The sequence below is a fragment of the Epinephelus lanceolatus genome, chromosome 17 (genome assembly GCF_041903045.1).
Source record: "Epinephelus lanceolatus isolate andai-2023 chromosome 17, ASM4190304v1, whole genome shotgun sequence".
NCBI classification, from domain to species: Eukaryota; Metazoa; Chordata; class Actinopteri; order Perciformes; family Serranidae; genus Epinephelus; species Epinephelus lanceolatus.
Window position 1 is genome coordinate 33,204,997 of NC_135750.1, and position 18,001 is coordinate 33,222,997.

The 18,001-nt window shown below is 38.8% G+C and overlaps 2 protein-coding genes across 2 annotated transcripts in view; one reads left to right on the plus strand and one right to left on the minus strand.

The window, feature by feature from the left end:
• Positions 1 to 7,944: 7,944 nt before the first annotated feature.
• On the plus strand, positions 7,945 to 11,137 carry epcam (epithelial cell adhesion molecule). The gene is made up of 9 exons (XM_033612677.2): positions 7,945 to 8,304; positions 9,060 to 9,161; positions 9,248 to 9,506; positions 9,604 to 9,669; positions 9,770 to 9,836; positions 9,958 to 10,056; positions 10,240 to 10,437; positions 10,562 to 10,606; positions 10,716 to 11,137. Exons 1-9 carry the CDS (start codon positions 8,244 to 8,246, stop codon positions 10,737 to 10,739), a joined length of 921 nt encoding a protein of 306 aa, XP_033468568.2. The 5' UTR covers positions 7,945 to 8,243; the 3' UTR covers positions 10,740 to 11,137.
• A 655-nt stretch (positions 11,138 to 11,792) lies between these two features.
• plekhh2 (pleckstrin homology domain containing, family H (with MyTH4 domain) member 2) overlaps positions 11,793 to 18,001 on the minus strand; it is a 39,209-nt gene continuing 33,000 nt past the window's right edge. Inside the window, exons 28-30 of the mRNA XM_033612437.2 lie at positions 17,834 to 17,920; positions 17,338 to 17,487; positions 11,793 to 14,979 (exon numbers count right to left, since the gene is read on the minus strand). Of these exons, the coding sequence (XP_033468328.1) occupies positions 14,794 to 14,979; positions 17,338 to 17,487; positions 17,834 to 17,920 (423 nt within the window). The 3' untranslated portion in view covers positions 11,793 to 14,793. The remainder of the gene's footprint in view (positions 14,980 to 17,337; positions 17,488 to 17,833; positions 17,921 to 18,001) is intronic.

The following is an 18,001-nucleotide window of genomic DNA, read 5'->3' on the forward strand; positions in this document are numbered from 1 at the left end:
GTGACCTTTGGACAGAGCCAGGCTAGCTGCCTACCACAGTTTCCAGTCTTTATGCTAAGCTAAGCTATGCTAACCTTGCTGTAGAATTATCTATAACATCTGAAAATGAAACTTTAGAAGGAAGTGAATCAGTGTATTTCTCAAAATGTTAAACTATTGAAAGAGATAGTTCAGATGTTTTGAAGTGAGATTGTATGACATACTTATCTATAGTCAGTGTATTATGTACAGTAGATGTCAGTTGGAGTCCAACCTGAAAGCTAAGTGTTGTACTGGATTGGACGGGTGAGGAACAAAATGTATTTAGCCACCTAAAAAAGAGGTCCCACCCAAAAAAAAAAAAAAAAAAAAAAAAAAAAAAACAGTTGAAGTGTGCACAATATTTAGAATTTTTTCTCTGCTTTACCTGAACTCAAGCCATTTTATAGCTCTCTTTAAAGCCAGACTACACTGAGAAAAACAATGATTTAACATTGATGGACTCAGGAGCTGCTGATTTACCACTGCCTTGATCAGTTAGTTTGTTTGTGTTGTTGTGTGATCTTGGCATTGCAAATAATTAGTTGGGATTCACCAAAGTCACACAACAACACAAACTAACTAACTGATTGAAGCAGCGACAGACTCCTGTGTTCAGCGTGCTAAAATTACTGTTTTTTTCAGTGGAGTCTGGTGGCTTTGACAAGCACATAGATGGGGAGCTGAAGCCATTCACGGCCTCCTAAACAGGCTGTTTGATGGAAAGGTAAAGTGGTGAAAATACTTTCAATATGGTGACGGCGTCCACTTAAAATGTTATTGATTTTTTAGGTGGGATTCTTCTTGGTGGCTAATATACATGGTCCCTGTTCACAACATTGCTTAGTTTCCATGCTACTCCTGCCTGCTCCTCCAAATTAAGAGTCGTGCCGACAGACATTTACTGTAGGTAAGACACGTACTATGGATCAGTACCTCATACAACCCCACTTCCAAAAATCCAAACTATCCCTTTAATATCAAAGAACAATCATGCTCCATATACCATAAAAATTACTGACTTGTACTGCTAATAAAAATTGTGCGTAGAGTTTAAAAGTTTGTCCTGCTTCTAGGCTCCATACTTAGTGTTTATTTAATTATTTTTGTTAATTCACATTATTTGTGTCTTTGTGTTTATGTCATCTGACTGCTGTGTGATTTCTGTTTAGGACTCAGTGATGGAATGTAACTAAGTACATTTACTAAAGTACACTACTTAAGTTCAAGTTTGAGGTACTTTTACTTTGCTTGACTATGTTCCTCTAATGCCACGTTATACTTTTATTCCACCACATTTCAGAGGGAAATAATGTACTTTTTCTTCACTACATTTATCTGACAGGCTTACTTACTATTTACAAATTACATTTTTGCACATAAAACAAATTAAGAATGAATATATGAGCTAATACGATTAGTCCATTAATCGATTGACAGAAAGTGAAATGGCAGACTTTTACACTTAAGGTCATCATTTCAGGCAAAAATACAAAAAATATTTAGTGGTTCCCTACAGTTATATTATAATAAAACTGATCATTAGTTACAGTCTGATTCAAGATAAAAAACATTGCTCCACCTCAACCAATTACACAATAAACTCCTGTTTTTAGATAAATAGATAGATAGATAGATAGATAGATAGATAGATAGATAGATAGTGTTCTCTGATAGTTATTCTGTGTTCATTGCCTGTGTGGCATAGGGAATAAAGGACCTCTTATATGTTCCGACTGGTTCTTGGGTCCCTTGGGTCTGGAGAGCTTGTCAAGATTGCATGTATCACCTAGTGTTATATATATAATATTATAACACTCACAGGAGACATTTTATTACTGTTAATACTTTAAGCACATTTTCCTGATTACATACATACGTTTACTGAAGCATCGTTTTTCAATGCAGGACTTGCTTGTAATTTTACAGTGTGGTAAAGGATCTGAATACTTCCTCTGATGCTGTAGGGATTAATAACGTACACTATATATGATCTATGTTGGGTTTTTTTTGGTCTTAAATTATACATCACACATAAATATCCTGCTGCCATTTTTGCTATTCTTTCATTGCTCAGGTGAATTCAGTTGGACTAAACCAAAAATGACAAGATGGGTGATGATAATAAATGATAAATGGGTAAATGATAATAAATGTAATAGGGGCAATCATAAAACAATTCATTACTGATACTAAATGAACACTAAGTAACTATAGGGGGAAAAAAAGTAGATTCACAAATGAACAAATTAATCCATAAGTAAATAAAACAAATGAAAGGAATTTGTACATAACCACACATGACAATTAAATAACTTTAAGCCAGCAATATTTTTTAAATAACTACAACTTGATAAACATTGAATGACAAAATGATATCACTAAGACATACAGCAGATCCATACAGCCATGAATGAGCCATATGCATCTAAATGCTCAGTTTCAATCCTAGAAAAATTCACAATGAAACAAAGATCAATAAAAATATTAATAACATAACATTCAGGTCAGGGTCACATAAAATGTCTTAATGATAATTTGATAACTCTAAAGAGACATTAATGTCTTTAAACACCACTAAAAGACAACCCAACAACATAAACAAGAAAGACATAAAAAGTACCGCATACATTAGCAGAGATTTGCACTCACCGCATATTTCCACGTCTCCTGGTGGTCTCTCAGTCGTTGGTGGGGGAGAAAGTGCCAGCTCCCCTTCTTTTGGATCGCTCCCCTTTTCGTAGTCTTTCTCCGCAGAATCGAACCTGTGTTGTCAAGCAGCCTCTTTCGCTTCCTTCTCCTCCACCTCTGTCTTGATTCCTCCACCCCTGGGACTCGGGACAATGGCCCACCTCACCATACCACGCACTGCCCTGACATCTTAAACCTCTGGGAAGGGGAACACCCATATTTCCCTGCTTGTGTGTCAGCTCTCGCACAATAAGTGGACCAGTCCCCTGAGGCCTTCGTTTGTCCTCCTCACTGTAAGACGACAGGACACCAAGATGACTTTCAGTCACCTGTTCAGCAGGGATTAGTGAAACTGTACTGTTTGATTCTTCTGTATTTGTTGGAGATATTAGTTTGTATCGAAGATATGCATGTGGATCATGTTATAATCACTTTTGATACCAGTATAATAACTTAAAAAAACTCAAAAATTTGTGTTAAGTTTACTCAAATCATTTAGATGTTAAAAACGTTCCTCACAAGCCACCAAACTGTTACACACTGCATATCTTTGCTTCTGTTGTGACCTTTATTTGGTAAAACATACTGTAACCGGGTAGTGTTACAGTTAATCCTATGAATATGAGCTGAATTGACTTGTACATGCTTTACAATGATTGGTATTCACTGTATCTGGTCAAATGGGCCTGTATAAATGTTTACCTGTGATATTTAAATCATAATACTGTTGATCTGGGTTGTATAATACTTATACCTCTGTGACTGTAACAAAAACAGTTTTGATTCTGCTCAGGGAGGTGCTGACCATAAACCGTGTGTGTTACACTCTCACAGTGAAGCTTCTTTCTGGCAGATGAAAAGAAGCAGTTGGTGAAACAAAGTGTCACAGAGTTTCTGCCTACTCCTACTGCCTAACACTGAAGTTAGCAGTGACAGAACAGCAGTGCAGAATGGAGTCTACATTTTACAGCCATATTAGTGGCTCTGTGAGCCTGTACAGCGGGGCTCTGCTCAAAATGACGATGGTAACCTGCTCCTGTTCAGCAAGCATAAAGTTTAATGTGTTCACCATTTTAAATTAGCATGTTAGCATGCTAACATTTGCTAATAGGCACTTGACACAAAATGTAGCATGAGGCTGCTGGGATTTTTATTAGTTTTGCAGGTATTTAGTCATAGGTTATCATAAAGGTGGGAAAAAATCGATTCACTAAACTATTATGTCATTTTTTCTTTTTGTTTGTTTTTACAATTTTTGAAATGCCTAAATCGATATAATTTTAATTCAATTTCTTCATTTTATTCTATGCAGTGGTGGAAAGAAGCTACCGCATTTATTATAATAATCTCTTAGAAACGTGACGTCAAACCCGTTTCAGGAAAAACAAATCTAATGAGAGAGTGCAGAAAAGGGAAGACTGTCCAGAGGATATGGACCTCCAGTTACCAGCTGTAGCAACTCGAAATCAGTCAGTGCAAACCCCTTTATCGGGGGTCTGATACCAGACCGCCGTGACTCTCTGCTGGATGAGCAAACTTTCTGTTGCTGCTGTTACATAGGTTAGACCAAGCCTGTTGTGACTGCTGGCGCTGTGGGGAAACAGAGATTGCGATAAATTGTAACATCAGATCACAATATTCAAAAAATGCAATACATATCAAATCAGCACTCAAGTATTATAATAATGTCAAATCAGGAGATCCGCAGCCCTATTAATTAGCCTATAAATTTGACCTGATGATGGCACTAGACCAATAGGTAGGGGAACACCACAGTTAATACAGTTCATGCTGAGGAGGCATGAATGTTGGAACCAAATTTCATGTCAACTCGTAGCTGTCGAGACATGAAAGTTGAATGGACCAACCTGCACGCATCATTGTTTGCCATATTGACAATCTGGAAAATGACAGTATGTCTTTTCTGACGTAGTTCCCAAAATTGCATAGGTTTACATATTCCCACAAAATCTGAAAAAAACGATCAAATCTGCTTCCCACCTACACTAATATTTCTTTTGGTTGTTTTTAAGTGTGTGCGGTGCAGGGAGATGGGCTTATGCTTTGTCTGAATTACTTTGCTACAGACCTCTCTCACATCATACATTTGAACTCAAAGCAGAAGAGTGGTGCTTGTAGATAATTACTCAAGCAATGTGTTTGACAATGGCTCACTAAAATATTCAAGCAACCAACAGACATTTTTCAAGTATACTGCACTAAAAGATGTCACATTTTTACTCATTTCTTCCAAAATGTTTACAAATGAACCTCTTCTTTTTAGTGCGAAATAATCAAGTATGTTCGTGTTGTGTATTCTAACAGCCAACACACTACAAGTTGTGTATTCTAAAGTGTGTATTCATAGTATAAGCATACGGTGTGTATTTGGGGCACAGTAAAGACATTTGAACCACAGGTGTCACTGTTCACATTAGCAAAGGCTACATTCCGGGAGAGACGTGTACACTACCAGGGCTTTGGCTCACCTGAATGCAACACAGCAATCAGTAACATTATTAGTTATACCTGTGTGACAAGTAGTCTTTGCCACAAAAAAAACTGTGCACTGTGAGATGTTCTCTTGCTGTATAATTTGCTGCATGCAATAAAACAAAGCAGCTTGTTTTACCTGAATAAAGTCTGTCAAATGCATGTTTGAACATATTCCCGTAAGCGTCATATTTCCTTTCAGCACAACAACCCTCCCACTCTGACACCACAACATGTCTAAAGAAATCCTCGTAAACACATTGCTACATCATAGGTTGGCAGTACCTAAGCCAGGCATTGTTCTTACATGGCATTGGCCACGCTGCAAGCAAAAAAGTAACTTGATGCACGTTTTCTGCTTTTTTTGTTGCTGGTTTTTTTTTGGCATATTTTTGCATGGCAAGGATTCATGACATTGTGAGAAGAAATGTGACACTACATGACTCAAATAAAGAAATGTATTGGTGTACGGGAACTTTTATGCATATAAATCAATACCAGATGTATTCCACTCTTAATAAAGAGACGCAGTGTGTTAAATAAGGTTCTCCTTGGCTGAAAGCCTGCAAATACAAAATACAATTTTTTTTAATTTAAATTCTAGTCTGTGTACAACACTGAAGATATGCTTTGTGGTAAACTCCAGTGTTTTAAAAGAAATAATTTGGTGAATACACTCATTTACTTTCTTGCTGGGAGTTAAATAAGAAGATTGATATCATTTTCATGTCTATCTGGTCGGTATCACATTATATGCAACAGACAGCTTAATACACTTAGCCTGCTCTATCTGAATATAATGAAATCCACCTACTAGGATTTCTAAAGCTCACTGATTGACATGATATATATTGTTTTGTTCTTTTTATCTGTACAAAAAAAAGAGATTAAAAATGAAAAATTTGGTTTTACAGGGGGATATGCACATAGCCTCTTCCTGAAGTCTCTGTTGGTTGCCAGGCAAAATATTAATAGTTATTTAAAACAGGTCCTAATAGACTATGTAATTCCCTAGCAAACACAAAGCTGCAAAAGGGCAGCAGAAATGAAAAGTCCTAACTGCCTGTTTCAAAACTGCAATTAAAGACTTTTGTCTTACAAATTCAACGTCCACTAGCTTACTTTTACAAAAAAAGATTAAAACAGATGTCTCAATGTCAACTGCAAGAGAGAATAATTTGTCAAAAATGGCTTTTGGGTGTCTCACTAGTGATGGGTGAAAATGGAAGAACAAATCTTTTTGAATGGCTCTTTTCAGTGTCTGATATGTACTGAGTCAGCCTGTTGAACATCTCAATGCTCAGGAATCTCCAACTTCCCACTCGCATGCTGCCTGCTATGGTGAGTCAACGTGAAGAAATTGAATTTGGCTCAAGTTGAAACCTTGGCAAATGGTGCATTCAAGTGCAGATGGTCCTTCCTCCGACTTTAGTGTGTTCATGATCTTTAAGTTGTAGTGAGGCAACAATATGGACAATATGACAAAAAGTGTCAAAACTCCGAAGGTTTAAAAGGTTCCATACATTTACATGTATCAACTCAAAGGAACCGATACTAAGAAAAGAATCATTCCGCCCATCACATCCCATCATGTCTCACACGTCGTTGCATAATCAGACATTACAGGACAACATTTCTTTGGCAGCTGTTTTTTTTTTTTTTTTTTTTTTTTAATTGCCCCTGACGGTGCACACATGTGTTCTAGGGTGCACCTCTGCCCTAACCCAGTTACCACTGTGGGAAATTTCCTGCCTCAGCTAAGACCGCCCCTACTACCACACTCACAACTTAATTATTTCGTACAAGCATTAATTTTTCTTTTTTTTAAATAAAGCTAATTTTTAATTTCGTCACTCTGCAGGGCGTCTTCTCTTTTCTGTTCTTTGTGGCCTACATTGCCCACTTGATTCTCAATTGCCATAAACAAACAAATGGACAAAAATATTTGGTGCACTGCTTGTGAGAATATTTCTCAGACAGATAATCTCTAGACCTGAGAGGCGGTGACTCAGCAGTGTCATCCAACACAGCGTGACTCACAACACCTGTGAAATACTTTCCTAAACTCTGGTTTCTGTCAGGTAATATACCTGCTCGGACAGCTGATGATGTCATCATGTCACATGCTGTTTATAATAAACAAGATACAAATGTAGAATGATTTGCTTAAACGCTGTGAGTTTTGGTATGTTTTAGGTGTATGATGTAAAATATTTACAAGGACACACAACTCTGGACACAGCTAAATGGTCTGAATATAGCTCAAGATATGTCTAAGTAGCTGAGGGATCACCTGCTAAAAATATCATACAGTAATATCATAATGGTACAATGAAACATAATGAGAATATATGAATAACCTTACATAGGTATAATAAACTGAAGAGATGTGTACAACATATTACAATAGAATATGTAAACACTTACATATTAAAAGCAACTATAAACTATGATACTTAACAAATCACAGTTCTTTAAGTATAAAGGTGACAGAAATGTAGAGATTTTCTTTCATTAGTGTCTACTTTACTTTTTATTTTGCTTGAGTATCATTGATACTAAGATTATGACTTACTAACATGCTGAAATAATAATATGTCGAAAGCCAGTGAGAGCGAGAGAGAGACCAAATATGGTCATACCGGAAAAAAAGGTGCGTCTTACAAACCACCCCCCTCTCTTCATAGATTATGCATATTAGAGTGACGTCAACAAACTAGTTGTCTTTAAATTTACTTCATGCCACCTCCTCATCAGTTGGACAACAACAACCAAAAGGAACACAATCAACAATCAGCTCCAACAGCTTCTCTTTAGTAGCGCTCGTGCCATTTGGAGTCCTTACCTTTGTGTGCGCGCGCCTCTTGAGTTTCTCTCCAAACAGGTTTGACCAGGACACACCTGCAGGGAGTAAAAGAAAGCCTTGTGTGCTCGGACGCCATTCTTCACTCTATCTTTGACCTCTGAGGACGACAGACGGATAGAAAGCAGACGAGGGAAACTTTTTCATCAACTGGTTTTTAGGTTTTATTAATTTCATCATGAAAATTTGGATTGCTCTCCTTGTTGCTGCCTTGGCGGCCGGAGCCTACGCTCAAAGCTGTAAGTAGTTTGACTTAATAACTTTATTAGTCTGAAAATGCCTTACAACGCAGTTTGGGCTAATTTAGCTTAATTGTGAGCTCTTTTAATTTCAGAAGGCTTTCTCAGCACTTTTGCTTTAATTACAAAAAAAGGAAGAGTCAGTTAAAACGTTACCTTTTTTTTGTGTGTGCTTTAACAGCTTGTAGTCGATCTCTAATCAGCTTTCTTACCTGAAGTGTAATGTTTACTCCTTTTTAAAGTAGCTTTATTAGTTAGAATAGATGGAAAACAAACTGGACTAAAAGCGGTTTGGATATCAAACGCAGATAGTTTCGTTGCTGAGTGGGGGTTGGGAGGATTTGTCCCGCTCCCAGGGGACTTGTCTGTTTAGAGAAACCAACGCCCAGGTATTTGATAAACCTGCTAGTCTACCTGCTGTACGTCTCCCCTCGGTTTATGAGACTGTAACAGACAAGACAATACATCCCCCATTAATCAGGCTTATACTAATCCTGTGATACATTATGCATGGTGTTTTTTTTTTTTTGTTTTTTTTGTTTTTTTTTTGGTATAAATCATACTACTAGCCTCTGTCCATTTATTTTGTAAATTGTCAAATACAATCATAGTATAGTGATTGTGTTTGACAGTTAATAATATTTAACTTGATCTGCTCTTCAGGTACTTAAAGTTATGGTCAGGGTTTGCTTAGTTAGTAGTTGTTTAAACATTGTGTTTCAGCCTGAATGACAGTTCTTTTCTTCTTTGCTTAGGCTCATGTGACACTATGAAGTGGGCCACCTGTGATGGAAATCCATGTACCTGTACCCTCCTGATTGGCAACAATGTGAAACAAACACTGGACTGCAAGAGATGTGAGTAAAATAGATGTAGATTTCCTTCCCTGTGCAGGTTGTTTTGTTGTTGCCTGCTCATGATGTGTGTTCTGTTTCACCTTCAGTGGTCCCCAAGTGCTTCTTGATGAAGGCTGAGATGTACAGGAAACTGAAAGGCCAGGACACCCGTACAGGAGGAAAGCCAGTGGAGACTGCCTTTGTGGACAACGATGGCATCTATGACCCAGAGTGTGAGAACGACGGCAAGTTCAAGGCCAAGCAATGCAACAACACAGAGGAGTGCTGGTGTGTCAACAGTGCTGGCGTTCGTAGAACTGACAAGGGGGACAAGAGTCTCAAGTGTGACAAGCTGGTGGAAACCTAGTAAGTACTGTCATCCTCGTCGGTGTGGAGGACTGCACAAATAGCTGAGGTGTTCAACCCTAAATGCTCATGTTTTTTTATTTTTATTTTCCTCCAGCTTTGTTCGTCTTCAGCTGACACACAAACCTGTGACAACTCCAGTGGATACCAAGGGTTTGAAGACGTAAGTACATTTAATAATCCTAATTTGATAAATTAAAACACACCCACATTGCTAACATCAGGTTCAGTGTCTCATGATTGTAATTTCTTGCCTAACACAGTGCCATTGCTGATGCCATTCACAAACGGTATGACAACTTTAACAAGGACATGGTGTCAAATGTTGAGGTGAGTGTCCAGTACGGTAAAAACACATGCATTTTTGTCACATTTCCACGCAATGTATTTAATTTTTAGAACAGCATTATAAAAATACCCCACTAAGCAGTCCCTGTGTGTCATCTTGCAGTATGATCTTGACTCCCGCATGATTGTGGTGGATGTGAAGAAGCCAATGGGAGACCGCAAGAGTGACCTGACCCAACTGGCCTACTACATGGAGAAAGATGTATGTTTATTCTACTTTTTAAAATTTTTATTTATATATATATATATATATATATATATATATATATATATATATATATATATATATATATATATATATATATATATATATATATATATAAATATGGCTTAAAGAGAGACCCATTGACTGACCCTGTCATCGTTATCATTTCCTCTCCTGCAGGTGAAGGTGCTGCCCCTGTTCAAGGACCAGGAGAAGTTTGAGCCCACTGTGGGTGGCCAGAAGCTGGAGATGGAAAATATCCTGGTGTACTATGTGGACGAGGAGGCCCCGACTTTCACCATGAGGCACCTGTCAGGTGGAATCATTGCTGTCATTGTGGTGGTGGTGCTGGCTGTGGTTGCCGGCCTGCTGGTCCTGGTGAGTGTGTTCATGGACCTTTGTATTTCATTTATTCCGCTTAAGCACATATTTTCTTAAACATGCAACTTTTTGAGCTTAGCTGTCAGTCTAAGACCTAACTTTATTTTTTTTGTGTGTGTAGTTCTTCGCCAGAAAGCGACAGAATCAGAGGTACAACAAAGCCCAGGTGAGACAAACTTCCTGCAACTTAGTGGCTAAAAAATTGTGTAAAGGTTACTTTTTACACTACAGGATGTGTTTTACTGACCTGTTATCTTCTTTTTTTTTAAATTCAGCAAAGAGAGCTGGAGCCCATGTAAAGTCTTCATCTTAGCGGGAATCTATGAAGAGTCAGCTTGTACATCACCTTTTTGGATAAACTTTTTTTTTTGCAGTGGGAGTGTGCCATTTGTACCATTTTACTTGAGGAATACAGATTGTAAAGGAACAATCAACTTGCTTTTTTTTTTTTTTATTTTAAATGATGATGATGATGGCACTACTGGTACCACCATTTATTTATAAATTGTGTAAAGTCTTAATGCATCGTCCAATCTATTTGCCATAAAGAACTGTGCTTTTTAAAATATGCCTGGCACATGCCACATTTTATTGTTAGAACTTGTTGAACGGTTTAAATTCCACGTTATAGATTGTACAGTTTCTTACTTATGTGTGTTTGTTGGATTGTTTTTAATAAAAATATATTTTAAAAGACTGTTGGTGTGGTGCAGGTGTCTTTATTGGAGACTTTGGTCTCAGTGGAAAAGTACAGCAGATTGTATGGGGGAAGGGAACAAGCTAGAGGAAACCACCGTGGGCACCACTTTTGCATGTTGTGGTGCTCATCCTCATACAAGATCAAAATCATTCTGCTACTCAAAACCTTATAAAGTCAACTAAAAACTTGTTGAGGTCCTTAAACGCTTTAAACCTCTTTGTCTCATAAAATGGCTGCTTGTTGTGGCTCGCAGTAAACCTTTTGTTTAAATGCCTCAGGCTGAATGCAGGTTTCCTTCCCAGATGAGCTTTTGAATGGGAGTGGCAGTCCTGTTTTGACTGTTAACACTGCCCTGGTTGACATGACAGAAAATCCTACTGTTGAACATTTCTTCTCAACCTGCACGGCGGTAGTGAAAGATGTTTGTGCTTAGACTTGTGGAATGCGACTTTGCTTCATGTATTGGTGATACTGGCTGGCTGAGACTACCTTGCTATATGACAACACCTGTGAGTGTAGAGGGAGGTAGTTAGTCATTTCTAGCCGTATCTCTGAAATGTTTGGCATTGCGTTCAACCTGTCAGTCAGGTTCTGGCTCACTCATAACTGAATGCATGCAGTATGTACACAACAAATACTCAGCCTAAGGGAATTCAAGAAACAACACAGTGGTGTTTATTCATAAGTTAAAATGGCACAAATCTTCCAGTTGAGCATAGAGTGTGAGGTGGGAATTTGTTGCGCAACAAACTGGAAACAAGAACAGAAATTTAGGTGCAACTATGGAGGTAAAGAATATATGGCTATCATGTCACAACATGACTCCAGTGTTCAGTGTTTGGTGTGGGTGTGCTACAGCTGGAGGCAGCACCTGAGGATGCAGACCCTGTTTAACCTTTGTGTCAAAATGAAGTCCCACTAAAGATTGAGTCTTTACTTTTTAAGTGACATAAAGGTGACACAACACTGCAACCAAAAAGCTGTTAACAGCATGTGAACACAATCTATTTTCTGTTTGCTTTGAAAGTATATATCAGTAATACATTTGATTTGCAAACATATATATATATATTATCATTATCATCATATATTATCAGTATTATCATTAATCATTTACCTGCTAGTTCACTTGCCTCACCCAGTTTTTCTCCCCTGTGAGCCCTCCCTCCCTCCGTCTCCATAGCAACACAGGGACAAAAGCATGTCTCTAACTAGTTCAGGCAGGTCAGGTATCCTATATCCTCCCCCACCCCCTCTCTCTGTGAAAGACTACAGGAATGAGGGTGCGTCACTCGCTGTCAGGCACCTGCTGCAGGTATCAACACGTCACGTTACATTTGCACCAATGAGGAGGCTTGGTTCTGTGGGGAGCGAAACTACAGGAAGTAGAAAAAAAGGAGTCTCGCTTTGCATGGATCTGGATAGCTGCCCAGTGGGCATGACTTGTTTATATGAAAGATGATTTCATACACTCATTGAAACCAGTAGCCTGTTTGCTATAGTTTACTTTATTCAAGCATTATAAGACTGATTAGTTAATATGACAAATAAATATAATACCTGACAATACTCACTGTATACAGGCTTAAGGGGACCATTCATCCAAAAATCAAAAACACATATGCATCCTCTTACCTGTAGTACTATTTATTTATCTAGATTGTTTTGCTGTGATTTGCTGATTGTTGGAGAAATACGCTGTAGAGATGTCTGCTGTTTTAATAACACATTTGAAAAACACAACAGCAGTGTCTCTTTCCAGAAATCATTACCCGGGTAATAAAGATAGTACACAGACTTTGTTATGAGCAGTTTCATAGGAGCTATTTTCTTATTACTGACCTACAACTGCCAGTTGTATCACCACACAGGAAGTGTGCATCTACTCATGGACAAGAGGCTTGTACTTGTGACAGCACAAGATGTAAACATTAATGGCGTCCTCCTCAGCTGAGCTGTCACATTAGCTAGCTCAGTGGTGCTAGGTGAGCTAGCAGTAGATGCACACTTCCTTCTGCACAATAACATGGTTGGCAGGTGTAGAAGAAAATAGTTCTGACATGAATCTGCTTACAACAAGGTCTGTGGATTATCTTGAGTAACCAGGTCATGATTTCTGGAAAGAGACATTGCTGTTGAGTTTTTCAAATGTATTTTTTCGGCGTTTTAAGCAGCACAAGCTGAGTGCCATCTGGTTCAGTTATACTGGAGAGAAGGCAGACATCTCAACTCACATCCAAACAATCAAGATTGATAAATAGCACTACAGGTAGGAGAAAGAATATGTATTATGGCTTTGGGAGTGAACTGTCCCTTTAAGGTAACACTGGTAGGGAAAATCAGCTTGTTTAAAGTACCTTACATACTTTCCAGTTTATCTTTACATTATATGGCTCACTGTATCTGTTCCTGTTGCTTCTTTAAAATACCTTAATATTTGGTGTCACGCCAGGTAAACAGAACAGAGAGAGAACTGCACTTCCCCTTCAGGAATCACAATACATTTTCCACCAACCTGTACCTCATTTGTCACATCCTCCTAACCATCTTCCTCTAAATTAATCTAACCGTGTGCTACTTCTCTAACTGACGCCATGTAAAAAGCAGAGGGGAGGCCTCTTGCTGATTTCAGTAATTCATTCCACCAGGAACGCTTGAACTATTTGTACATGATTAAAGTTCCACCACTCTTCTGGCTATTCAGTAACAAAGAACACAAAGGGTCCAAACTGGTGTCCTCTTATAAACTACTGTTACCCGACACCACCAGCTCACCCACTTTACATCTACTGCATTGCAAACAGGACACACAAACCTTGAGCATTTTCACTGCACTTTTTGTACAGTGTTATTCTGCTGCAGTCTTGCCTCCTGCTTTCATCATATTGTTCAGTATCCTTCATTGTACAACAATATCTAACACTGTGAGGGTTTTAGGTTCTGAGTTACTGTGCCCTACAGGAGGACAGAAAAAGATACAAAAATACCCTCTTAATTATTCCTTAACAAAGCATCATACCCTCTTCTACACTGTGTATCACTGCATTGTTATTCAAGACAAGAATATAAGAAATTACTTCAATAAAAGTATCTTTAAAATAAAATGGACCACACAGCACGGAGAGATTTGTGAAACATTAGAATCCTAGCTTAGTCTATCAATAAATAGTGTTGACTTTTTCTCTTTGGAGTCAGCACATAAAAGCAACACATTCATCACGGAGATAAAAATGTCCTTAGAGAATGTTAAGCAAAGAGTCTTGGTTATTTCTAGACACCTTTGTACCCATGCATACAGCTCACTGCTTCAGTGTCGTGTTCTCAGAGGGAGGTACCTTTTCTGAGTTTCTGCTTAAAATTAAAGGCCACCAACTTCCAGGAATCCTGTATGACATCAGTGCTGCAACCTCTGCTGGTCTGTGTTATCAAATTATACCAAACAAATGAGAGAGACAAGTCCATCTGGATTACTTGCTGCCTTTAGTAGGCAGAGAAGTGACCATTCCACATACCAGAAATGAATCTGCTCCACCGAGACAAATCTACAGGATCAGAGAAGATAAGAAGAGAGAGCTGTGCTCAGTGGCATCAGGCCTCATGAATCCTTTGTTTTCAAATTTAAGATCAGATCAGGGCGTGATATTTTTGTTCCCTCACAGCAGCGTGGGGGTCTTGCTGGGACGTCCCAGTGCTGGTGGGGATTTGCTCCTCAGCTCTTTGCTCTTCAGACTTATGGGCTGGGCCACCATCAGAGCCGGGGCAGAGAGGTGGTGGGCGGCGGCCTTCTGCTGGTGAGCACTGTTGATGTAACTGGAGATGAGGAGGGTGATCTCCCTTATCTGTTGATAAAACACAACAAAAAGTACTGACAGTTAATTCACTCGGAAATCCTCATTATGGTCTGTTTCGGCTATTGTCGGTGCTTGAAGATTTACAGCAAGACAGCAGGAAAGTGGTAGTAATCATTGAGTCAAACAAACATAATACAACAAGTAGTTATGCGGCAGACTTAGTTTTGGTGAATGGTTGGTAGAGGATGAGAAGAGGACAAAACAAAAAAATTAGAGATATGTTGTATTGTCAGATGAGGAGCTCAATCAGGTCTCAGAATAAACTCGGTACATCGCAGTCAACGTTTTAGGCTGTCAGATGTTTCCAGGACCGTCTGAAAAACACTAAACAAGCTGTAGAGTTGGCAGCTATAACAGAAGAAGACCCCAACAGGATTCTCCCTGAATTTTATGGTTAGATTAGGACTAACGAGGGTCAGTAGTACTCCATTAGTAGCTACGTCGGGTTGAGAGCTGGTATTAACCGCTTTATTAACCACCCTCCTCTTGGTTGGTTGTGGTGTATCATGCAAGGCAATGAGATCACTATGTTTAATAATGTCTTCGGTGGACTCACTCAAGTTTTTACAGGAGAGCAGGCAATGACATAACTGAGCGTCATGCTGCAATCACTGGAAAGGGCATGATAATTCTGAGGAACTCAGAGTTAATTAAGCAAACACACCACACAACCTGGTTAACAAGGTATGGTTTGAGTTACAGCTAGATTTCTGTAGAAGTGAAAAGGAGGGTCTGAGGACCCTAATGCCAAAATCTTTCGCAGTGAAACGAGATTCAACAGGTGGGTTAATCACAGAGCAGAGGTTGAACGCTTCTGTGATATTATAGCGTAAGAATTATAAAATTATTATATTAATAGCTGCTGTAAAAAAAAAAAAAGGTCGAACTTGTTTAATAATTCCTGTTTTATTTTTGCCTTAAGGAACCAAATATGTGACACACACCTTCAACGAGGAAGCAAAGAATCACATAAACCACCATGACAGGGCTTGTCAAAGCAGAACGGGGGCTATGTTTGAAAACGATCCCATGCGCTTTTACATCTGGAACCTCCCGTCTACAACGGGCTTGAGATGCACCCCTCATTGAGGACTTGGCTCAGATTCCGGAGTTACTCTCTTATCCTGAAGCCTCCTTAAGGAATCTGATCCCGTTTGATGCGGCTGTGGGACCTATCTATCGACTGTTATTAGTAGACATGTATTTCCATGGAAATGGAGACTACAGTCGCAAAAAGCATTCATTTTAAGACCTAATTGCCCCTCAACATGAATGCATTTTAATTATATATTTTATTTTGATGGTAATAGTTGTATAATTGCAATATTACACTCAAGGGTGTGCTTTAACATCATTTGCGATGCATGTGGACCTCTGCGTCCTGACAGCATCACTGTTATGCCACAAATGATGATAAAGCACACCCTCTTGTGTAGTATTGCTTAGGAAACACGTGTTGATGTGGTTTTTTAAGGGTGACAACAATACTGATACATTAAAGGGGACCTATTCTACTCATTTTCAGGTTCATTCCTGTATTTTGGGTTGCTGCTAGAACATATTTACATGCCATAATGTTCAAAAAACTCTTTATTTTCCTTAAACTGCCTGTGCTGGAACGCCTACATTCACCCTCTGTCTGAGATGCTGCATTTAGTGCCTGTCTCTTTAAGCCCTCCTCTAAAAAAGCCCAATCTGCCCAGGTCTTCTGTATGCCATCTCTGCACATTCATTACAGCTGGGGAATGACTGTAATGATGAAGAGCTGCACTTTTTATCGGGGAAAATCACCAGTGAAAGCTTATAGACACAAGCAGATATGTTCCAGCAGGAATATAACCAGCAGGAGAAGATTAAGCATTTCCCTGATGTTAGCTTGTAGCTACATGTAGCAGTTTAGGTAATGCCAGGATAATGTAAGCACTTTTGGTAGCATGTCTGGAGCAGATGATCATAAAGAAGGGGTAAGCTAGCAAGAAAGCAAGTACCGGTAAGCAGAGTTCCCAAAATGTTGAACTGTTCCTTTAAACTAGATTCTCAGGGTTCCCACGAGGCCATGAGTAATGTGCAATTGGTACTGATTAAACTGTTCTAAGGCTGGCACTAGGCTGATAGATGAGTTTGTAATATTATGAATGCAGCCATTGTTTTGTTTATTTCATCAATGTGAAACAGATTCGATGAAGCTGCATCAAACCAGCATATAAATGGTAGATAAAAAGACTCCTACTTGGCAGCCAATATATTGGTAAACTCTACTTTAGTGTCTGAATAGTTCTGATGTGATAAACTCAACTCGTCAGACACCAAGATTCATTAAAAAACACAGTCTGATCTCTCACTAACCTTGGATGAGTCCATAGCAAACAGATGTTTCTCTGTAGGTTTGTCTTTGCTGGCATTGCCACTGATGCTCTGTCCCACCACCAGCATGAAGTCCTGTTTGCAGCCTCCAAACGTCATCAGGTTCTTGTATGGGTGGGACACCAGCGGCTTCTGAACACACACACACACACACACACACACACACACAAATTTGTGTATAAAAAGTTTCCAATGAAGAGCATAGAAAACAAAATGGAACTAAATTCATTTGGAGCCTTTTAAAGCTACATAAAATAATGTTTCAATTATAAGCATTTTGAGCTGTAAGTGTCCAAGTCCTAATGCAACAGCATCAAAACAGCATCAACTGAGTTTGTCTAATATCTGAAAACATTTTATGTTCCACTGTTTGCTTGACTTATAAATACCATCTCTATTATCTGTAACTTTATCACAGAATCAAGGTGAAAGAAACTGTGTGCGGACAGATGCAGGGAGGTAAACCAGAGATGCTTACGACAGAGTTGTGCTCCAGAACACTGATACCATCTTCATGCAATGCCAGCCAAACACGTGCACCCTGCTCTGGAGAGGGAGTTATGGACTGAAAACAAAGAGAGAAAAACAGGAAGTGGGATCAATTTCAAATTAATTTTCATAATATATTACAGCATAACATGAGAGT